Source organism: Excalfactoria chinensis, chromosome 2 (assembly GCF_039878825.1).
Source record: "Excalfactoria chinensis isolate bCotChi1 chromosome 2, bCotChi1.hap2, whole genome shotgun sequence".
Classification (NCBI taxonomy): Eukaryota; Metazoa; Chordata; class Aves; order Galliformes; family Phasianidae; genus Excalfactoria; species Excalfactoria chinensis.
Window position 1 is genome coordinate 96724053 of NC_092826.1, and position 25140 is coordinate 96749192.

Genomic DNA, 25140 nt, shown 5'->3' on the forward strand with positions numbered 1-25140 from the left:
GCCACTGCTAGAGGATACATTTCACTTTAAAGTACTTTAACTCCATGGTTTCTTCAAAAAACACCTTAACTACAGGCACCTACACTCTCTTCAATAAAGTCCTAAAGCCAATAATACTCATCAGAGTATTAAAACCATGCTTTGCCCCCATTAATCTAATGAACAAGCAAAGTTTAACATATGGCTTAAAACCAGGATTTTCTGTTGCCTTGAGCTGCTGTGAGAATAGAAAACATAGAAACGCTGCTTAGAAGGATGTTCTGGAGGCAGAGAAAGAGAGAAGAGAGACAAAATTGTTGGGAAATACTGGGAGAGGAAAGAGCAAACCGGTGTTAATTGAAAGATATTTAAATAATTGAAATAATTGCCATGAGATAAAGACACAATTAGGGAAGCATTGGGTGTACTTTTAGCAGGAATAATATTTCTGCTCTAATTTCATTTTGAACTGAACCTTGATGAAAAAAGGAGATAAAGGAACAGTGATACAGAATTTAAAAAAGCAAGCTTATTTTTCTACTGAAGCAAAACATGTTGATGCTTCCGAAGCATCAAAGTCCATCTTGGAGCACCTGGAATGCCTGTAATGTGAAAGAGTAAAATAAATGAATTTTGCCAAAATCACAGTTATTTCTGTGAAAGCGCTGCTAACAATCATTTATTACTTGGGAAAAAAAATTAATAAAACAAAATGGTTTTCAAATTGTTCAAGTGTCTTTTTTCCAAAAGCACACATTTTCAAACCAACCCTTCCTGACATGGGAGTTGTAATGCCTTTATCACAGAAAATATTACAGACAAATTTAAGATGCGTAAAGTGGTGGTATCAGAATGAAGCATTTTATCTCACTTCACTATTTTTATTTTTATTTTTAATCGAAGCTCTTTTGCTTCTGTCCTCAGAAATTGTACAAAATATTTTCCCAGCCTGCTCCCTTCCCTTGAGGTAAAGCTTGCAACAAGAGCAATGTGCTCTGCTACTCTCAGCAGCAAAACACTACACTGAAGGACATTTTTATCCATGTACAGCACTCAAAATAATTATCCGATACTACAGGGAAGAGCTTTCTTAATATTTTGGTTTTGGGTACACGAGTTAATATTGCCCATATGCACAGCTTTTGCGGTCTCTTTCTAGAACTTGCATTGCTGTGAGTACTCATTTGTACAATAAGTAGCAGAATGAAGACTGGAATATCTCTTCTGATATCCTCAAAGAATAAAAGATGGCCTGAGGTGTGTTCGTTTTGGTGTACAAGGACTGACTAGGCACAAGTAGGTTAACTTCAAGCTGTCAAGGAGAGTTTGCTTATTAAATAATTAACTATGTGAATAAAATCCTGACAAAATTACTGCTAACTTCAGCAGCATCTGGATATCACCCCAGGTGCTTTCCAAGGATATGCATTTGTTTTTGCAGTGAAACAACAGGCGACGAAAACCAGACATTAGACATCTCTGCTTTTTGGAGCAGATGCACTTGGGAGCTCACCTACCCCTTCCCCAGGGTTATAATTTATCCACGCCTGGTGGAAAAGCTGGGGGCCTTAGCAGGAGGCAAGGTGTTGAAGGAGAAGGTGCAGGTGTTCTGAAGGACCAGGCCCATCTCATCTCTCAGGGGAGGCCTGAAGGTGTACACAGGTGTACGTTAAGTGTATGTTCATCTCGCCTTGTCTCTCCAAATGGACAAACTTTTGATTAAGAGAAAATGATCAGAAAAGGTCCAGCTATCCAGCACTCTCTGAGACTTCTCCAGCTCCTTCAGTATCCTTTGCTACCATCAGCAGGTACAGGAGCAGTACATCCCAAGGGCCCTACCTGACTCTGCAGCATAACTGCACTTCTTTTCATGTAGTTTTGGTGGTCTTCCTCCACAGATTCATTCACTGGACTCGTAAACATAATGACTGACATCATCTGGCGCTACACGGGAGATTTCATGGCCCCTGACATCGTCTGCAGAGTCATCCGGTACTTACAGGTACAGGACCACGTGCTCTCTTGTATGCCCAAACTCACCCTAGCAAAATGCTTCACAGATGCTTTGCTGCCACCCAAAATGCTAAAGTAATCATTTAACATTTAAACTCGTTTATTTAAAACACACTAAGTCCTTTACATTTTGTAGACCAGAAAAAGAAAAAAAGGTCTGGGTGAAAATATAAGTTTAACTGTAAGCTTTTTTAACTGGCACTGATTTCTACAGTAAACATGTTTCGACTACTTTCTTGCCTATCTTCTGCTCCAGGTGGTCCTCCTCTATGCTTCAACCTACGTCCTCGTGTCACTGAGCATAGACCGATATCATGCCATAGTTTACCCCATGAAGTTCATGCAAGGAGGTAGGAGCATTTCCATAACTTGCTACTGCCACGGATAGTATTGGCTAGCTTCGTTTTGCTAGGAAGTGTTTCAAAATTATTAACCCTGTTCCCGTGAATTATTAATTCCTTCTGGACTCTGTTACCATTCTCTGAATGGCAAAAGAGCTATGATTTCTAGATTTATTAAACTGCACTTAGCCCTCAGCAGTTTTTATAAGCATTGTGTTTGCAACGAATGAAATGACATTTTAAAAGCACCGAGGTTTTCATTATCTTCCAGCATTTTGAGAAAATTATTATGGGCAAAAGGTATCCCTTACAGCTATACCGACTCTAGGAGCAGCAACAACGTTATTACCTGTACACTCACATGAAAAAACAATTTGGATAGAGTACAGTGTTGGGAATTGATGTGACAGTTTGATGTGAACTTCAAAAACTATAGCAACTAAGTTTGGACATTGATTCTATCTTAAAAATTTCTTCAGTTTGTCATTTTTGCAGCATTGTACGCTTAGCGACACAATTTAAAGAACACGATTTCTTTCCTCCGCAGCTGAAAGTCTGAAGTTATGTATGTTGCACAGTGTGAATAAATAGCAATAGCAGCAGGGGGGAAGGGGATCGGTTACAGAAGCGACGGCGACTGAAAAATGCACTTCAGTCATGGAGAAACATCATTCTTACTTTGGACTAATGATGACTTTTGACAGCCTGCTCTATTTGGGGGATCAGAATAATGGTCCTCTTTGGCCTTAAAAAGCTGTGAATCCATCACAGCCCAGGCAGTGTTGCATCTTTGGTAGATGTTAAAGCCTGAAAGCTTCAAATGCTTGTGTGAAGTTCAGCCTAACATCCCCCAGCATGCAGACTGCCTTTTTCAGAGTGGGAGGATTGCTACCAAGCCTTTATGAGCAGGCTTTTGGGTGTACAGTGTGTGCTGCAGCTCCCACCAACCTGGGATTCCCAAACCACATAGAGCCACATAGACCCAATGACATTTCTTCTTTACAGTACCTCCTGGGCTTAGCAAAGAGGTTGTAAGAACAGCAAAGACATAAAACCTCTATAAGTGCTTTTTTTTTTTTTTTTTGTTGCTATGGAAAATTTGCTAGTTTAAAGAACAAATTGTATGCATTTATTTATTTATTTATTTTATTCTCTCTGGAAGAGTGCTTTCTTTTATGTGATGCAGACTCCATTAAACTCTTCCTACACTTGGTGGGGTGCAGAATATCTCAGTCCTAAGAGATTTCAGTACTCATCCTTCTCCACAACAATGTTGCATTACCCCTCATCTGTCCTGCATTGTGCAGAAGCGCACCATTCCTCCACCACTCAACACAGGATGGCCAGAGGCTGAGTTGTAGTTCATTTTATAACACAGGGATAAGTCTAGGATAGCTGAAGGAGTACACCTGTTTCCCCTCGTCACATTTACTGAAGCCCAAGTGGTTCAGGATGCTTTTCTAAGATCTGGCATGCTCATCAAAATGAGCACCCTGATGAGCACCAGCTGCTTCCAACAGGGCTGGTACCACAGACAGATGCCTTTTGTAGAGCCAAGATCATGTAACCAGCTGTGTGTGTTCAGTGGGAAAAAAGGAGGCAGTGGTAAATTCGAAAGAATGCCGAAGGAGGCATATTCATCACAGAAACTTCCTGCAATACATACATGCATAACCTTTTGCACTTAGCTGTTCCTGGCAGAGGTTTCCTGTGTGTGGCTCTTAGGAGTCTTGCAGAAGAACAAAATGACTTACAAAACTTTGTCCGTGGTGATGACCCAGAAACTATCAAAACAGTTCTGAGTCAATCAGTGGCAAGTAGCATGTGTTCTCTCTTTCCAGAGTGAAATGCTCATCCCCCAAAACCATCCAGTCAAGAAACAAACGAGTTGTTTACCCTTTTCAAACATTACCTTCACCTGTAGCCTTGAAAATATAATTTTTTTGGGGAAAAAAAAAGAGTCAAACATTTTCTTTAGAAAGCATCAAATGATTTGTATTTTTTTTTAATTATATGTTTGATTTCTTGCCTCAAGTTATGTTAAAGATCATTTGAAATAAGCTGCACTCTTAAAGGCTTCTAAGAAGACAGATAGATTTGAAGAGTTAAACATTTCATATTCACTTTGCAAATACATAATTGAGCACAGAAATTGCAAGGTGGAGAAGAACTGCACTTTTTAATCCCAGCACTCCTGCTCTATAAGGCCCCAACCAATCAAATAATAAACAAAAATGTGAAGATTGCAAGCTCAAAGAGAGAAGAATCCAAGAACTTACAACAGAAAGCATTACATAAATATTTCAGATATGTAAGACCGGTGTACAAACTGACCAACAACAGTTAACAGAACTGCTTAAATAAAAGACAAAATGTAAACAAATGAAAACTGTCCCCTTTATGGTTTTGGGGTGCAAACACTGAGGTCCATTCGATCACTGAGATCCTGGAATAGTTCTCTCCAGATTTAAAATGGCACTTTCTTGGAGGAAGGATTGCATAACATTGCCATTCACAGTAGCAAGGAGCAAAACTCCCACCAGAAGGTGCCTCCCCACCAGATGTGGGTAGGAGCAGGCAGAGGTACAGAAAGCCCTTATCACAGTGTGGATGAAGGAAGAAAAACAAAAGGGATGGAGACTACATCCAAAGAGGGTGGCCAGCAGGGCAAGAGAAGTGGCTTTTTCCCTCCTTCCTTCTCCTAGGAAGATGGGCAGAGAGAGCTGGGCTTGTTCAGCCTGGAGAAGACCCCTGGGAAACCTCACTGTAGCATTTCAGCGCCTTATATACAGCTTATAAACAGGAGGGGGGACTGACTTTTTAAATGGTCTGCTAGTGATAGGACAAGGAACAGTTTGGAACTAAAAGAGGGGAAGTCTAAGTTAGATGTTAGGAAGAAATTCTTTACACAGAGGGTAGTGAAGCACTGGCACGGTCTGCCCAGAGAAGCTGTGCATGCCCTATCCCTGGAGACATTTAAGGCCAGGTTGGATGGGGCCCTGGGCAGCCTGAGCTGGTGGGAGGCAGCCCTCCCTATGGCAGGGAGTTGGAACTGGGTGAGCTGTAAGGTCCCTTCCAACCCGAGCTATTCTGTGATTTTACAGTTCTGTGAAAAGGACAGTTATGACAGCCAGTAACCAGAGCTTATGGCAGATTCCTGCTAATGCTGGGTGTTGGTTTTGAATGTTCTAGTATGGAAGAATCTCAGTTTAAAGAACAATATCATTTTGAAAGGAAACCACAGGGCAAATAGAATATTATACAGAATGTTATACAGAATATTAGAAATGTGTAATTTGATTCCATTTATAACTTATATGATCCAAGTTATATAATTTGCCAGCATTTAGAGCATTATAATATTATAAATAAACTGCCTATGAGGCAGCCAATTAACTAATCCAGTAAAACACAAATCTACCCAGATGCTACCATTGCTCTGCAAAGCTTTTAAGACTAGCAAGGCCATGTTTTATCAAACACATGGAACATTTAAAAACAAAAATAAGTGAACACTGCAGCTAGTATTTTATAGAACACAAAAATAAAACAACTCTATTGCCAAAACCAAACTGCCTACTTCGCATCAAATTAAGAGTGTACAAAAAATCAGGTATGTTTTCTAACTATGACTTTCCACCTTAGAAACAGACATAAAAGTCCCATCAAGGCTTGTGTGCATTCTGTTCAAGTAGCTTGCTCACAATCTGAAACTCTTTCTGTCGGGAAGTATTTTATGAAACTCTTAATATTCCTTCTGCTAAGTTTATTCTGTTATGCTTTGGGAAACCTCATGGTTCTCCTCTGCCAGTGCAATATTTATAGACTTAATCTAAACCTCTCACTTATGTGGTTGTCATCAGAGTTCCCCTAAGCCCAAGATTAGAAGGACTATATTTTGCTGAATGTGGGCAGCATTTAAAGATGAGCAGGATAAATGAATATTTGCAACTGATGTTTTATAAAGCATAAAATTGCTTTTAAAATGCTTCTCCCACATGCTTTCATATTGCTCTTTGAGCTTCAAGGAAGAAAGTTATACTTCTTGACATCAATAATTTAAAGTGATTTTCTATTTCACATGCCACCCCAGGTATTTTGTAGGCAGGATGGACAGTAAAGTGTTTCAACACTGAGTCTTCTTGGATCAAAAATCTGTCCTCATCTGTTCCTCTAGCAGTCTGACTCTGGAGGAACAACTACTGCTAAGGATTACTAGTATAACACAGATCAGCTACTCCTCCCCACACTTTTTAGCAAGAGCTACACAGATTTTAGTTAAAAAATATATATTTATGAAATGTAAAGCTTCTGTTTGCTCTAACCAGTTGATTTTTATAGAATCCTGTAGGTGCCACATGGCATCATCAGGTTATCTACCAGTTTTCCCTATCTGTTGAAAAGGCCATAAACCAGGTGTAAGCAGTAACACAAATTTGCTTTAACTCTCATTCTTGATCCTTGAACTGCCATTCTTCACCGGGCAGTCTGGCAGGGTCTCCTAGCCTCTGTCTGCTGCAGCAATTAAAATCTTGGGCATGTGTCCACCAGCTGAAGATGAGGTTGGTTCCCACTGACATTTCAGTTTCTACCTGGCTGACCCTGACTCATTCCTTTCCCCTAACATTTCAGATTCGATTGACCCTTATCATTTTTGAATGAAACACTTAAAGTGTTGAAACACTACAAGACAATAACAATATGGCTTTTTAGTGTGAGCAAGAGATGAAATTCCCACACACCTCTGCAGTCTTCTCAGCACCTACTATTCAGAGACTGTCCTCACCTCTCAGTACTGCTACAAAGGGCCAGTCCCACTGCCCTCTCTGCTAACACTGTTCGAATTTTCTTTAACAGAAAGGCAGGCAAAAGTTCTTATTGGAGTGGCCTGGAGCCTCTCTTTCCTGTTTTCGATACCAACTCTCATAATTTTTGGGAAAAGACAGCTCTCCAATGGGGAAGTGCAATGCTGGGCTCTCTGGCCAGATGATTCCTACTGGATACCATACATGACAGTGGTTGCTTTCCTTGTGTACTTCATTCCTCTGATCATTATCAGGTAAGCCTGCCAGTGGACGTGCATGGTGAAAGCTGTCAAGCATGCAATCAGCTTAATGCTTTAATTTCAGTCATTCATTATGGTTTCATTTCCACACCTCCCTCGCAGTGGCTTCGGTTCATATCGGATCACTGTGCTTGCCTTGCGGTGCTCTCCATGTGGTAATAGACAGGGATATTATATCTGAACAAGGAGTGCATCTCTAAGTGTGTCCACTTATCTCTGCAGCTCCAGGCTTTAAATACACCTTTATAAACATGATATGAATGTTTAGCCTATATGATAAAACAAGAATTTAATAAAAGAACAGAAATACACTTAACGCTAATTAAACTAAAATTAATTTTAAGTGCTCTCAAGCTTCATAATATTTGAGGAGTGCTTCTTCATCAGGGTCAGAAAGATATTCCCAATTGTTTGAAGCTGTCAAGCACTTCTACAATATGAAAAGAAAACCAAAAAACAACGGTAATGGAAAATTTGAACTGCAAATATCTCAGATTGATTTGGATCACAAAGGTGGTCCACAATGGAATCTGCTATTAAAATGAGAACAAACATTCACAAATAAATAGACAAAAATAATTTCACTGTGCAGCTGAAAATTTCTCAGAGAACACTGAGGCTGGCTACTGTTTCTGGAGGAGATCTGTTTTGAATTTGTCAGGTAGTTAGCAATCAGGATATTCTATCCAGCACTTTAAATGTTTCTGAGGAGAGGCCTGTATCCTGTCAACTTGTCAGTCACACAGGTGTGTAAAACCTCTCACGCTCAAATTTACACGTCCACACACTTTCTATGACAGATCAGCCACTCCTTTTTTGTATGAAATATGTATAGGTTTACCAACAACAGGCAAGCTACGTGGTAATTCTTTTCCAGTTTTCTGACATTACGTTTCCCCTCCTCCCTGTCAAAACTATGTGACTTGACTTACAGTAAATCCCCAGAAGCAAGAAGGCAATGAAAACAGGAGGGAATAGGGAAAGGCGGTGAAGGCAGCATTTCATTAGATTGCCCTGACAGCTGAGAGATGAATAAAACATCCTAAAATTTCTGTGGCTTTAACCTTAAGTGACTTTCACATAAAAAGTTTATGCCAGGGCAGGAGCTTAAAACCGTGGCCAGTTTCCCATCTCAGGGTACCTAGTGCAATTGCTCCCACTTCCTCTTCATCAGGAAGACAAATTTTGGGGAGTTCCAAAGTGGTGGCAGGCACATGGAGAAGGGAGGTGGGTGAATCATGGGAGGGTGCATAAGGGTCATTTATTAGTTTATGGCCATTTATTAGCTGGTAAACCTACCCATGGCAGGGGAGTTGGAGCTCTATGGTGTTTCAGGTCCCTTCCAACCAGAGCCACTCTGTGACTCTACCTTCTTCAGAATAGAGAGGAATGTCTACAACCACAGAAAAACATTACCATTAGAACAAAATTAGTAGAAGCACTGTGAACAAATTGGAAACAACTGTCTATGTTTTGAACCATGTTTTCAAGTTTTGGATTCTCAAGTATACAGATGAAGGTTGAAACATCTCATCTGACATATTCTCCAGACCTCTGTCAATGCAGCCTCAAGGCGCAACATCTCTTTCTTTAACACTTCTTGGCAGTCCAGGAGGTTGAATCTAACCTGCTTCACGTGGCTGTGGCATAGGGATACGCAGTTTGCAGCTAAAGAGCACCAAAAATGGCCACTGATTTCTGCAGGGATTCTAATTCCGTTCCAAAGATATGTTCCACCAAGTCACTCTGGGTGTTCTGAAGGACTGGTGAGACATCGTTTCAGAAGGGTGAGTGAGGACAGATGCAACATCCAGATATAACAGTGTGCTATTGAAAGATTAATGGTAAAAATAAGAGGTATTATTTAGTCAAGGAAGTAAGGTATTTTGTCGTCTCTGATTTTAGTGGCTTTTAGGTGAAGGCGTTCCAAAAAAAGCCCATAACATAACAATGGAGAGACAATACATAAAATTCCAACTGAAACGTCAAGTAATAGAATCTACGAAGAGGATTTATTTGTATTAAATTCTCACATGAAGTGAATTCTTATATAAAATACAAATTTAATATTAATAAAACAGGAGCTGGGATACATACCGCAGTCACCAAGGAAGTCAAGCCTTACAGTGCAGGCAGCACATACATAGATTAAGACTAAGACCTTTTCTGCAATAACTCATTTTGCTTGTGCAGCTTCTTTATTTTCTCCTCTGAAGCACTTCAACCTAACTGCATGGTGGGTGCCCAAAGCAATGGGATGCTGCCTGGCAGAATTAACTCTTAATTAGTTCTGCCACCCGCATCCGCAGGAAGCCTCACATCCAGAGCAAAGCACTTCACCTAGGAAAGCACTTTTTCTGGCACAGTTCATCCAAAGTTCATGCAAAGAATAAAATCTTACTTTTCAGGTGCAGAACTTAATTCTGCTCTGATCTGCAACTCTGGCTGCAAAGTTTTCTGTTGCCACAGTCCACATACTATCATCTTTAAGCTCCTGTCATCCATCCTCCAGCACTCACAGCACTGATTTCACATGCTCCCAACACAGCCTTCAAGTAACCCAGGCAGGACGCATCATCCATAGCACCACAGCACAAAGGATCTGTAATTCAGCTGACAACCTTTACAGTCAGCCTGGAAAGCCCTTCTGTTGATGAGCAAACCCTCCAGACACAGTGTGAGCAAACTCTCCAGAAAGCAGGCTGAAACAAGAAAATAATCTGCTCTTCAATTTATTTATTTATTTTTTTAATGTCTACATAAAAAAGGCAATCTGTGAACAAAATCACAACAGATTTCAGTACTAGCAAGGTGTGTTTCCACAGCCACTTTGCACAAATGGTGAATTTTTTACCCAAATGTAATATAAATGAACAAGACCGAAATATCAGAAAGAGAATGAAAGCTCTGATTAGATCTTTAATCTAAGCACTTGTTATCTTTGAGAGCTGAGAAAAGGGAAGAACATATGTTGTTTTCTTTTTAAAGCTCCTCTCCTCTTTCTTTGTGCTGGTCAGGGAGAGCCAAGTGTCCTGCATCACATCCTGTTCTTCCTTGCAGCACTTGAAGATTTGGCCTGTTCTTTCCTCTCATCTGCACTACCACTTTTTCTGCAGCTGATATTGTCAACCTACCAAGCATCAACGAACAGAGAAAAATGAACTAGGGAATCTGTTTGATTTGTTCCCAGCTCTTCCAGCACGAGAGTCCACAGCCACAATAAAAATCTATTTCAGCTACACAGAGAAAAGCCAAGTAAATGATACCTGTGAGAGGTGAAGATCATAGAATCATAGAATTACCCAGGTTGGAAAAGACCTCAAAGATCATCAAGTCCAACCACAGCCTAACCATAATACCCTAACTCTAACAACCCTCTGCTAAATCATATCCCTGAGCACCACATCCAAACAGCTCTTAAACACATCCAGGGATGGCGATTCAACCACCTCCCTGGGGAGCCCATTCCAGTACCTAACCACCCTTTCTGTAAAGAAGTTCTTCCTAATATCCAACCTAAACTTGCCCTGGCGCAACTTGAGGCCATTTCCCCTCATCCTGTCACCTGTCACCAGTGAGAAGAGACCTGCCCCACTCTCACTGAAAGCACCTTTTAGGTACTGGAAGAGGGCGATAAGGTCTCCACTCAGCCTCCTTTTCTGCAGACTAAACAGATACTTTGGGTCACTGCGAACACAGGTCAAACAGGGGCCAGATCCCACAAGCATTTACACCTGGCCTCTCAGGTCCTGTGATGGGGAGACATAAGAGTCACTGGTTTTCTGTTCTGCACCGTTACTCTGTGCCACAACATAATTGAGTTCTGTCAGCCAGATATCCAGAAATTTGGAAGGTATGAAGTTTTGTTCTTTTTAGCTGCTCCTCAAGACTGTCAGACGCATTTGCTCAGTTTTAACCTGATTAATGCAATACATAAATACTCACCTAATATAATTTCAAATACAAGTTTAAAAATAATAATAATAATAATAAAAAGCAAAAGTTCTTCTTGAGGTACAGAGGAAAAAAAACAGTCCATCTGTTGTTTAAAAACAGAATTCCAAAGAGAACATTTGCTTCTGAGCAGCAGAAAAATAGAAGGGAAAAAATATAGAATCAACGAAAAGGGAAAATTACTGAACCAGAATTAAAGCACTACAGTGAAATGAGGAGTAGATGAAATGAGAGGTATTTATTAGAATTAAATTAAATGAAAAGAACGGTATTAATAAAAATCTCAAAGATCTTATTTTGAGTTTGATTCAAAGAAGATGTTCATTTTTGCCTGCAATTTCCATTTCAAATGAAGAATTTCTAGACCTTGTACATATGTTCTACTATCTCCCATCTATTTACTTACTCATTATGTATGCCTACAGTGGTTGAGCTGGATGAAGTTTCATCCACTTTTTTTCTTTGGATAAACAATGCTGCTAATCAGCTAGGACAGAACATAGTACAGCTGCACCCCTTTGCACAAATACTGTATGAGAAACAATAGACAACGCTGGAGGATAAATACAAGCAATTAACAAGGAGCTTCAGTATGCTTTTTGCCACTGTAATGGCTCATTCTGTTAGTAAATACTGAGCCCAGGTGAGATGCTAGCATAATGCAATCATTTATTTTAAAACAAAAAAAATAATTCCCATTCTTGAAGAGCCGGCATCTTAGGGATGTTATTATCAACTTCTTTACCAGAAGACATTTTATTTTCCAAAACAAACGTGATGTAGAAACTACCTTAAGTTAGTTATTCACAAGGACAAAGACTGCCAAAATTACCAATGGAGTCAAATTAACCAACACTGTTAGCTAATAACATGCTACAATGAATGTGCATCTTAGTTCTTCAGAATCTGGATCAATCTAAATTGCTTTTGGAGGTGAAATGAATTTAATTTGCTGAGTTACATCCCTAGACTAAATTATCCTCTTGTAACTTCCTAACACTTCTGCACATATGGATCTTTTTGGGGCTAGAAAAAAAGAAGCATTGCATTTTCATATGAACAGTGTATCCTCTCTATCCTGTGGTCTTCACAGCCTGAGTGGCTTCTTCTCAAAAAAAGTTTTCTTTTTCCATTTAGATTTTCCACTACATCTGATCTCTTCTTTCCTTTAAAGGATCCCCCTCCTTGTAAATAATGAGCCATGACAAATCATATCATATTTCTTTATGATAGTATGCATTATGACTACAGCACATTTACATGGCATCCAAAAGTCACAGTCAGGGTTGCAGGACCAGCACACTAAGCACATTCCAGCAAAGAAATCCAACATTTGGACTTCCCATCCATTTGAACACCAGCTTCTCTTTGTCCCTCTCTACTCTTTGCTCATCTGCCATTCTATTTACCATCAAGTAGGAACCTAGTCCCACCTTTTAAGATGTCACCAGAAAGCAAGTGAAGAGCCTGGGTTCACAATTCAACCCCAGAGGCGCTTGGATGGAAGGATGAAAACTGAGTACTCGAAGTCCCCTCATCCTGATACTTGAGCAAAGCTGTATGCATTCTTCTGGGCATACAGACATATCTGCATCAAAGGTGATAGTGTTCTGATGGCAAATAAAGAAGGTCAGGCTAGAGACAGCAGGCTGAAGATAAAATAATCTGGGAAATAAAAGAAGTCTTGCAGGGGCTGGCTGAAGTTTTCTTCTGATAACAACAGTCATCATTATAATACATTCTGATTCACTGAAACAATCAAAAGAGAAATGATGCATGAATTTCAACCTTTGTCAGAGCAAAGGACACAGAAACTCTCGAGTGCATCAGCTGACAAATAAACAGGCTCTTGAAAAGCCAGGAGATAGAAGGAAAATGTTTGAGTCAGCTGGGAACCATTCTGGACCTTTGAAGGGATTAAGGAGGGCAAGCTGGCATCTGTGGAAGAGGCATGCAAAATCCTTACGGGGTGAGATGGTGCTGTTCTGTTGCACAACCTGGCCTGTATGTTGGATTTCCAGCTCTTACCTTCTCAGCTTGGGAACCAGATATCTGGAACCTGTGCAGAAAATATACCTACAGGATGCACAAATACTGCCTTTGCAAGCATGGCTAGGAGCTGAGAGTGCTATAGGAAAGACTTGTGTATCAGTCTGAAAGCTCCGGTAACAATAATGTATCTTCTGATAACAAAAATATACTGCATGATTACAAGACCCCTTTTTGGTCTCTACGAAAAACCATGAAATAATTTGATGTCAGTTAAATTTACTATGCCTCACAGTATCAATGACTCTTTCCCTTCTGCAGTGTCATATACTCAATCGTGATTCGAACCATCTGGATGAAGAGCAAGGCTCAGGCTGTCATTATATCCAGCTGCACTGGTGAGTCTCAGCACACGTGTCTCTAGATACAGCATTCATATCTGTGGAGGCACATCAAATCTGGGAATGCCCACAGATGTGGTGCCGAGTTGGGACATGGCGACCACTGTGGTGGGAATGGGTTATCTGCCGCTGCTCCTTTGTAACTGTTCCCCACATTAAGTACCTTTCTAAGAAACGATGGAAAACATCTACAAGTAAAGAATTAGAAGGTAAAAATCCTTACTCTAGAACTCAGAATCCTGAATCCAAGAATTTTGTCCATATCTAGAATGGTTTGTTTTCTAGCAGCTGCTTAAATATAAACTTTGCAGTGTTTTCAAATGCCCTTGGGAAGTTTGGATTTTGGTAAGACCAGAAACCCTACAAAAAAAATGATGTAATTCTTCTCACTCAAGAGATAGATTCTGCTCTAGAAGCCAAGTAATTTTCAGTGCTATCAGGCATGGCCTGCTTTCAAGCTTCTCTATAGAATATTTCACTGATAACAAGCTCTCATTAATTTTATTTACATTTTTTCCTCATAGATTACACAGCCTGTATGCGTTGTTTTTTTCTAAGAGGTGCAAAAAGTCATGTACACATAGTTATTTACAATGACATTCATTAAAATTCCATTTCTCAGCTTGGATTTCAAGAGTTGAAAGATGTTTAGATAAAAGATGACCTTCTTGTGTGTTCACTATGATGAACCTAATTATTCTCACAGGGCAACACGAACAGCAAATTGACACTGATAATGAAATCAAGCATATTATTACAATCATGCTGGTACTGCCATTGAAATATGGAGATTGGTTCTCAGAGGCATTAGTGCGACTTCAGAGGAAATGAGATCAACCAGCCTTACTGTGCAGCTGAATAGACTTTGTGTCTCAATTCAAGCCACATTTCACTTCTGAAAAGCTAGTCTAACAGCATTTCTTCTTTTATTACTGAGTCCAACTGAAAAGTAAAATGCATGACTGTCTCTAAAGCATCAGAAAGAGTGAGAGGTTAAGGGAACAGAGTATGTAGCTTTCAGAATCCATCTAATTGAAATGCAGTTAAAAACTGAACAGGTAGTCTGTTTTGCCAGGTTATATCCTATGTTTTTTTCATTACAGTTGCCAGCCCCTTTCAGAAAACATCTCTTCTAACACCACTTCAGTTGTGTTTTTGAAGCCGTGATGGCCTACAGTTTTTTGCTAAACTGAAACTGTTGGGTATATCTGCAATGTTTCTCCTGCCTGCAAACCCAAGTGTGGAGACTCAGGGGTATGCATCTAGCCACAGTGCTTCAGAAATATCTCCTGTACATACATTTCCACTTTTGATTTTAGAAGGCTTGGGTTTTGAGTGCCTAATGTGAGGAGAGTTGCTACTATGTGAATTTCAGGAAATGCATACATCAGCCCTGCTCTTTCACTAGTTCTGCTCTTCTGCCCCCAGATGGCAAAACCTCTGCTGGCTACACCAGTCGTGGGTTTATATCCAGAGCAAAAGTGAAAGCCATCAAGTACAGCATTGTAATTGTTCTTGGTAAGTATGAAAAAAAGGCCTTCAGCTGGCAATTGAGGCAGATGCTGAAGTTAGGGATCTCCCTTCATCACCAGCAAATAAAGTGCATGAGGTGGTTCAGCAAAGGAGTTTTACTTAGATCTCTGACTTGCCTTCTGACCTTGCCCTCTGCCCTCCTATGACTGACAGGATCCTATTTTAGGCAACTGAGCTATGCCCAAGATGCAGCGATATATACAGCCCTCCTGCACATAAAGAAAGTAAAGGAGTGCCATTGCCTAAAAGGAGCCAAGGAGGAGGTCACTTCCTGCTAATCCAGGCTGCTAAAAGATCTGGGAAATTAGTTGTCTTTTAGGTTTAGTTAGAGAATGCAAGCGGTACATAAGCTGCTTGGTCAGGGCAGGGACAGGAAGGAGAGGCAAGGGAGGCAGAGCAATTGAATTTGATGTCAAAAGCACATTGCCTGCAGAGGTGGGATGAACAAGCTCTCCTTGCCCAGCCAGGATGCAGATGACTCAGCGCAGGTGTCCTCTGTCTCCCAGGGAGATGACATTATCCTGATGGAATTAGGAGGCTGACATTTAATCTCGATAAATAAAGGCAGCATCACACAGCGCTTGTGATTAGCTGACGGAGACAGACAGGGAGGTATCAGAAGCTATTTACTCCCCAGGGCACAGCAAGAGAGATTGTTCCTCTTACCAGTCCTACACAAAATTCAGATTGATTGATACCATGATAATAGCTACTACTAGAGGTGCTTACTTCACTGGTTAGCTGTAGTGTCCTTGGACATGAGTGACACTGCTGTGACTCATGGCTCTCAGAAATCCAAGTACACCTTCTCTGCATCTGAACTTTTCTGTGTGGCCATCAAAGAAAGATTGTGTATCAAACAGTCATTATTGCAATGCCTCCGGATGGCAAGAGCTCACCAAGGTGCTCAGTATTTCAGAGGACCTTGATAATATTAGGCATCCAGCATCTCTCACAGTGTGAGACAGTGAAGGCACATAACGCTCATGGATTTCTCTGAATCCATCTGTAGTAGGGGATCTGTAGCCAGTGCCATGATCCACACACTGACAGGGCACATTCTTGTTATGCTGTCCCCCGTGTTAGGTTGGAAACAGGAGAGCTTACTTCTTCCTTGCACATTCACTGAGCAACCAGCTCTATGCCAAGTGAGAAATACTGCTTAATAGAAGGCAAGCATGGGGTCATTCTGCTGCCTCATTTGCATCAGGAAGAGAACGTATGTCTGATTTCACACAAAGAAGCACACTGGCAATCCAGGTGCCTATAACTGAGCTGGGTGAACTACCTGCCCCAGCATGTTCAGCAGTCTTTGTGAGAGCATTTGACACAGGCATTTATGAGACAAATTAATCCTGTATGCCTGCAAATAAAGTGAAACCCATGGCTTCATTATCTACCACCTCCAAACAAAAGCTACGAATGATGCAGCCCTCTCAGACTTGTTTCTCAAATAGCAGTAGGGGAATCGGAGTCTTCCTACATTCCCTTACTACACGGCACCTCCAACCAGCATGCAAAATGGTATGTCAGCCTGCTGTAATTTAGTGTGAAAGTGTCATTCCTTGCTTCTGGGTGCCTAAGAGCCTTTTCTTAATAGGTGGCTGTGTTAGGCAGGGCTGTCACAGAGCAGCACTTTGGTGCTGTCTGCGTTTAGACTGGCTGCTCACTCAGGGGACCATTAAAAGAATGCTTTTCTGTAAGTGATGATGCTCTAACTGGCTACCTATTTACCCTTTATGTGTGTGCAGCGTTCAGAAGTGCCTCAATACGTCTAGAGGGAGCACTCTAAACACTTAAAGGAGCACACGTAATGTATTTTATGGGCATTGAAATAAAAATGAAGACAAATAAAAACACAATTTAATAACTACCCTCTTAAATAAGACCCTGCATAGGGAGCCATTTTTCTTGCATGAACAAATAGTTATGTGTTATGACAGTCTCTATTTGTGTGTATGTGATTAACTCCCCAAATAACTATACTGTCTAATGTCAAGCTCTTCTGTCTCTCTCACAGCATTTGCTCTCTGTTGGAGCCCCTACTTTCTGTTTGATATCCTGGACAACTTCAACATCCTTCCCGAGACCAAAGAGCGCTTCTACGCATCTGTGATAATTCAGAACCTGCCAGCCTTGAATAGTGCCATCAATCCCCTCATCTACTGCCTCTTCAGCAACCACCTCTGCACCCCCTTTGAGTACTGTCCCTTTAATCTCACCCTGACTATCCCAACAGGAGGGGAAAGACACATAAGCACAGGTGCTGAACTAATTTCCTATTTTCACCCATTTTAATCCTGACCATTCCTTATTTTCCTTAGGGAGCGAAGAACACGACGGTTGGAAGGGACTTTCCGGGACCGGAGTGATGTAGGGCAGGAGATGCAGGTCCTGTCCAAACCAGAATACATCTAGCACAGGTAATGCCTTCCAAACCACAGCAGGAACCATGCTGAGGAGAGCAGAGGCTTCCCTGAAGAACAGACAGACACCAAGCATGAACTGACTGGACTGAACCTGTGCCTTGCTGCTGTTGAACAGCACAAGTATTTGGGACCAGTGCTGCACCTTCAGCTATCACACTGTGCCAGGAACAAGCTGGCCACAAGGGGTTTGCATGCTACTTTTGTGGTGGCTCATTTTAGCCATCTGTTTTCAAGCAAGCTGTAACATATCTGTACTCCAAACGGCAGAAAGCAATGTAAGAAGTGTCTAGTCAGAGCCTTCTCTCTATTCTTCAAGAGTCCCTTGAAGCCATCCAGTACCATGCAGCTTATAGAACTGGTGAAGTGTTTACAAGTAGTTACAGGAGGGCACCCTGCTGAAAATGAACCCGGGAACTTTTTGAATGAGAATACTCCACTGGCACTCTAAGTAATTATGTCTTGGCTTCAGATGCAACCACTGACAATGCCCTAACAGGAAGGAGGGGACTGTAGAGATGGATGGCTGTCTCCCTCCCACCTTGCCACACCCCACATACACGCCATCTGTGAAGTTCATCATCCCATTCCCTTGCAGAATTCCCCTGCTGTTTTACCTTGGCCACCCTACCTTGATTTGCCATGATGAATATGGGTGATAATTTTCTTCTGGGCTACTGTATAATAAGATGTGAGCTAGCCCATCCCAAATCCTATCATTCATCAACTGCTCTGCTGCTCACATCCCTGTGGTAAAAGCCCCAAGCAGTCTCTGGGGGATCCTGTACTCGTGCCACATAAGTACACTTGCCATACAGAACTCTCAAGCAGTGCAGATCAATCTTGGCACCACGCAGAGGTATTTCTCCCTCTCTACATGAGAGATACATCTAGAGGTACGTGTATCTTTACATAAGAGATATTTCTATAGGTATTTCCCTCCCTACATAAGTTTTTAATGACATAGAGGGAACCATGTACATCTTTAGAGAAGCTCAAAGTTGGAGAAAAGGATGGGTTAAATTGTAAAACTCGAATTATATTTTTTAAATTATATGCTGATGTTCCAATTTTATGAATTCATTGTAGGGTCCATAGAGCACCAGTCACCAGGCAGAGCTTTGTGGCACAGCACCCTGAGCTGCTGGACATTCCCTCCCTCAAGCCCTTGAGTTTGAATGCAAATATTCTCAGTGTTGACTTAGCAACTGAGTGAATGATACTAACGCCAATGCTCATTTTACCATAAGTCAGCTTAAATTGTTTGCATGATAATGAGCTCTAACCAGCTGCATGGCATATTTTTGCCTCTCTCTGTGCAAAATTTGCATTCTTACACGAGTCTGTTTAAACAGTTTTTTTTTAATGATGATGATGATCCTTCACACTGAGTTTATTCCCTGCGAAACAAGAACTGAATAAAATTTATTTAATTAACTATGTTACAAAAATCTTTTTTTCCTAAGCAGAAGACATATAAAATCATGCAGCTTTATGTTCTCAGGAAAATGAGTAGGGTTTCTCTTTTTATTATTATGAAGTTCTGTTGCATAAAAATTTTGGTGTTAAAACCAGCTTAATTAAAACCATGAATCCACACCACCCTTTACAGACATTGCCTTGGATAGATTGTCTGTAAGAACCAGAAACCTTTTTTTTTTTTTGTAGGCATCTCATAACATTGCCAGAAGTGGACTGTGTGGTTTTATCTTCATAATGATGTTGGTTTTATTGGGGTTTTTTTCCCACCATTTTTCATCTGATACAGTTACACTGGTTTCCTACTTTTGAACGTTCAATGCAGTTAATATCTGGAAATATGACAATTTTTTTTAGTAGTACTTTGGTTTGTAAACTTACATGCCTCAGTACCTCACCAAAATTAAACATATGAAGAATTAAATGCAGGAAGCCTTGAATGAAGATGTTACTCACTTATTTTTCAAAGAGATGGTATCTTTCAACAGTTACTGTGTCAGGTACCATTTATATGTTGTTTCTGTCATTTTGCCTGTGGACCTGACTGCAATTCCCTTCTTCATATGGAGATGTTCTTCTTTCATTACCCTCACATCACTTGTGTCTGCACCCCTTCCAAGCATGTGTTCAGAAATAATTGTTCTCATTTTCTTCCTGCTTCCTTCCTGTGTAGCACAGGAATGCTTACTAAGTTTTTATGTTCTCTCCTTTCTCTCTCTCTCTCTTATTTTTTTTTTTATTTTTTTTTATTTTTTTTAATTTTTTTTGGAAGATAGCGTGTATTATATTTAGAAACTGAAAAAGAACTGATTTTTGCCATTAGTCTACAAAGTCCATTCACAGTCCTTCGTCTCATGAGTGAGTAATTTTGGGGATTCCATTCAACTCTGGTGGATTTCTAATTTCATATCCACAACCCGCTCTTTACCTGTTGATTTAATTGTGATGTGATTGTTAGGAAAGATCCCAGGCTAATCAGGAGAGGTAATAAAAGACAACCTCAAGGTCCAAATGCCAAGAGACAGAGTCTGGAACAAAAGAATGTGGCACTCAGTTGGGTGAGAGTCCATGAGTTGTGTATTGCATCTTCTGTAACATTTGAAGACCCATTTGAGAGATCCTTTCTGACACAGTAATCATTATGTCAACAGGATGTAGAATGCCTTATGCTTATGAAGTCCTTTGTAATCATAGCTTCCTAGGAATCATGAAAATGAGATACTCAACCCTCAGACAAGTCACATAAAACAGCCTAAAACTAGTATAGCTTTCAAACTAATACATAATTCAAGCAAATAAAAAATATGTCTTTTCCATGACAGGCACAAAGAAAATATGAATGAGAAAGTTATTCAACTTTCATTAATTTCTGGATGCAACTTGTAATTAAATTCTCAGTCCAAATTTCCATCTGTTGTGAAAAAGTGTACAGTGGTATTTTCTCCATATCGTTGTTAGTTCTTGAAAATTCCATTCACATTTTAATTTTTACTTTGAAAAGAAGCTAATGAAAGGCAAAAAAATGTAAGATCCAAACTACTGGGTAGGTTGGGTCTAGTAATGGAGTACAACATTCTACATTGAAATTGTGGAAGAACAACAAAGTGAAAGCTCAAAGTGAGGCATTTTGCCTTCTCCCGCATGCTTCTGACCAAGATCTTAGAGGCACAGATGTGATCAGCCAAGAAAAATGGCAAGATGTATGGTTTGTCAAGAAAAAATGATAGCCACAGTGGCAGATGGAGCCAGGCAATGTGCAGATTTCAAGGATCTGAGCTTATAAGCTTCCCACACCCCTTTCACTGAATCAACCACGTATGCACCCCATGACCACAGGGCATACTCTCACTTCTACAACAATTTATGCCCTTAGGAAAAGAGAGCATAGGCACCTCCTGTCCCTGTTCCTGCCTGCTTTCAGGATAGGAGACACAGAACATTTGGTGGTGTTTGCTTTGCAGGGTTCCCAGTAGGGCTAACATTTCTCTTTTCTGCCTTTTTGAGTGATGCACTCCATTTTTATAACAGCAAATGGATTCTGTAGTACCTGCAGTTAAGCAGACGGACAATCTTAATTTTTCTGAAGCACATCATTACCTTTGGGAAGGAGTAGGTGCACCACAGGGTACTGCACACAACAGCTACTCAGTGCAAGAGCAGAAGTACACATGAAACCAGTACTTATTTTAGTTCAAACTCTGGTACTTAAATACTGGAAGGTTTTACAGTTGTTAGGACCTTATATTTTCATGACACTACAAGAGATCACAGGAAAACAGCAAAATCCTTCCTCAAACCAAAGGCCTCTATTAAAAGCATCGGAATAAACAGCTCGATAAAAGATCATTTTTAACACAACTTCAGCAGACAATTTCTGAGGAGAAGTGTGCTTTGGGGCAACACCAACCGGAGATTCCTGAGAATAAACTCTTGGCATTCTCTCAACAGGGAACGCAATTGTTGGCAAGATGCCTCAAGTTATGAGCACCTTCAGTAATTCCTACCTGTGCTGTTTGTACAGGTTTGTTTCACACGATAACCCAGAAGGCATAACACTACCTGCCACTTCACCTTACCCATCACAATAACTGCATGTACTCTTCAGAAGCACTTGATGAAAACAGAGCCACAAAAGGAATTTCAGATAGCACAGAAAAAGGATACATATAAGCTATTGGTGTATATTTTTTTTCCAGTGAGAAATAATTCCATGCTAAAAATAAACTACAGTCAAATCTATCAGACTTTACCTTCCAACTAAGAGCCCGGTGTTTACAGAGTTTTCCATTTATTCATCAACCTTCAGCAAAAATGATTGATTTGGGGAGTAGATGCAATTTTTACTGTAAGGTAATGTGTGCTTCATTTTCTTTAGCAAACTGCAATTTATTTTACACAGCATTCAATTTAGATAAGCATTATAGCTGAATGGTTCATCAGATAATCTTTTGTCATGTTTGATGGCATCTTATTCTGAGTATGCATAAAATATGGGGAAGAGGGTTAGACATACAAACACAGGGATGGGTTTACAAATAGGCATTGCTGGTTCTTTATACTCAGTTGCTTCTAGTGCTACATAATTAGAAGCTTAAATGTTAATTTAGCCTCAAGTGAGACAAATGCAAATGGACTAAAATTCAGCAGCTTTAATAAATTCAATAAAAAAGGACTGTCTAAGGTTTCTTAAAAAAAGGTCTGAGTGATCTTTAGAACCAGATTAGCAGAAATGTGACATAATGTACAATACTGTGCACTAATAATCAGTTACTTAAATTACGAGAAATTCTACTATAATCTGGGAGCTCATCAGCTGGAAACGTCTGAGGAGGAGAAGGTGCTGAGAGTATTCAGAGGTCAGATGATGCTTAGTCATTGGCAACATCACAGGGTCAGCAGTTAATATGATCCAATGTGCATCTGCTGATGCATTTGTTAAGGCTCCATTAGAATTATTGTGAGTCTTCACTGAGAACATTCTACATAAAGAAAAGGAAGAGACATGGAACAAAGAAGTCATGGCTTTTTTGGGCTAGTGTAATGAGAAGTGGAAAAGGGGTGTTTGTACCGACCGTTAGCACATCAGAAATGTTGAATGGGGAAAGGACAGAGAGGAGACAACTACTTAAAATGTGTAAAAATTGTTCAACAAATGCCACCCCCTGGAATAATCTTGCTGTGAATAAATTTGAATACAATGTGAATAAATTAGAGACACAAATCAGCTCGTTCAGCAATATTGCACAGATCAGCAACAAGATTTTGGGAGTAAGAAATGTACCCTATTTTGTGTTATGGATGTTTATTGAGATTTAACAACAGTGAAAGGCACAATTCTCTGTGCTTTGCAGAGAAGGGAAAGGGCAGAAGTGGCTGGTTCCTCCAGCTTTGCCTCAAGTTAATGGCCCTGCCTTTGCAATGGTGCAGTGAGGAGATCTAATATGAAACACTATCTGTGGCTGATATTTGATATTTGGAGACCTCATACCTTCAGTACTCAAACTGGTGAAGCTGGGAAGGAGTACAAACTTGGAGACACGTGCATGCCCTCCCAGCTCACATCACAGGTTTGAGAAAAGTGCAAGGTGGCAGCTGACCTGGCTTTCAGGTTGAGCCTCATACTGATAACAGCACGGTAACGCAAGCACTACTTTTGGAAACTTAATCCCTTACCTCTTTGTCCAAGACACTGAGATTCGCACAATTGGACTTCACACAGCAGCCCACAGCCATGCTGGAGGCTTTCAGACTACCTGGCTCCATGGTGCCCAACTGCTGTGCTGCCACTCCACTAACTTCACACGTGTTCATGGTTCTACAAAGAAGCAATTAAGAGCATGCAAACTGTCATGCAGTTTTGCAGGACGTGACTGGAAAACTGTACTTTCTGGGTAGTACAGAGTAATGCCAAAGGGAAAAATTCATGTAGCTGTAAATTAACAAAGTGTCCTTGACTTAAAGGATTTGGGTCCCTTAAATGCATTACACTGGAAATTAAAGAGAAGTCAGGCTCCCTTGGTCATGCTAAAAGCTAAAAGGTACATTATGAAGCTATCATAGGGCGAGAAAGGACTTTAAAGTGATCAAATGGGAAAATATCACTAACTCCCATTTGGAGCCCATAGCTTAATCTCTTTATCTGGGAGAGAAGGATTACTCCAAGAGACTTTTTGAAAATCTAGATAGGGAAATTACTGATGTGTATTGACATCAGGTAGGTGAAAGACACATGTTCATATGGCACCAAAATAATAATTTAAAGGTGACTCAGTTTTGCAGTGTTTATAAAGTGGCATGAATGTAGGATAATTTGTAGAGGAAAGATAAATGCAGCCGCTCTTCTGGGAATACTTGGCAATTTTCCTGACTGTCCCTCAGAGAATGGGCTGTTAATGTGGTTATTCCTATGGGGTAGCATGTAGAGACATCTGAGAATATTTATTGTCAAACAAACTCTTGCAGGAAATTACTGTTTTTGAGATAACTTTGAGTTTGAAGGTTTTTCTCTGTAGAGAACATCTCTTGGACCAAACAAGGGGGAGGCATCTCACCTCAGCCATGGCCTTGAGGAAGTGAAAGCTTCATGCTCAGCTTGTGACACCCTGTTCAAGGGAGCAGACCAGCTCCTGGGGCTGCCTTTGCTTTCTCATCCTTTTGTGGTTGCTCCCCTCTTTCTCAGCCTGTTTTCCCTTCCACAAGATTTTCATGTGCTCTGGGACTTATCACTGAGGATGGAAAATGGTAAAATCTTAAAAAATAAGCCAGAAAACGTAAATTGTTGAGCCAGGAGTCAGTTATTGTGTCTAAGCACAGCTTTATAACTTTCAGTTAAAGCTATGGGTTTGTTTCTTTTCCATGAGGTCTACATCCATGCATCAAGGAATATATAAGAGAAACATTCTGAGCTATGGGCAACCATTCAAAACCAGGCATAATTGTAATTTCATAAGAATAATTGTAAAAGATCAATATTCTACCCAGCTGGATATTTGCAGAAGTCCAAAGGCAAATAGGTTGCTATATTTTGAAAGTTATTTAACCAATTTAATTTGCTTAGATAAAGCAACATGAACTTATTTCACATGCTAGGGTGCTTGTTGGGTGACAAGTGAATATCAATGATAGACCAACCCATTCTTAGCATGGGTCAGGAAGATTCTTTTTCTGCTTCTAGCAGGAGTTGATGGGTCTTTGTTCAAGAATACAAGACCTCTTTAACATGTTTACACTTACTATTTTGGTACTGAGCTAATTGAACTGGCATCTCAATTCAAACTGACATTTAAAAAACAGGTCACAGAGATTTTTCAGGTCAGCCAAGCAAAACACAGAGGAAATAGTGCACTCTGACACAGAATCATTTATGAAAACCTAATATGTTGGGAGATATCACTTAAATATTGAGAGAAGTGAAAAGAGTAACAAGTATTTCCTAGAAGCACGAGTCATTCCTATTTCTT

At 40.3% G+C, this 25140-nt stretch overlaps 1 protein-coding gene across 1 annotated transcript in view; it reads left to right on the forward strand.

The window, feature by feature from the left end:
* The window catches only part of NPSR1 (neuropeptide S receptor 1), a 56551-nt gene extending 37412 nt beyond the window's left edge, over nt 1–19139 (forward strand). The window contains exons 3-9 of the mRNA XM_072329418.1: nt 1878–1981; nt 2249–2342; nt 7191–7392; nt 13663–13739; nt 15171–15260; nt 17296–17476; nt 17600–19139. Of these exons, the coding sequence (XP_072185519.1) occupies nt 1878–1981; nt 2249–2342; nt 7191–7392; nt 13663–13739; nt 15171–15260; nt 17296–17476; nt 17600–17693 (842 nt within the window). The 3' untranslated portion in view covers nt 17694–19139. The remainder of the gene's footprint in view (nt 1–1877; nt 1982–2248; nt 2343–7190; nt 7393–13662; nt 13740–15170; nt 15261–17295; nt 17477–17599) is intronic.
* The last annotated feature ends 6001 nt before the right edge of the window (nt 19140–25140 follow it).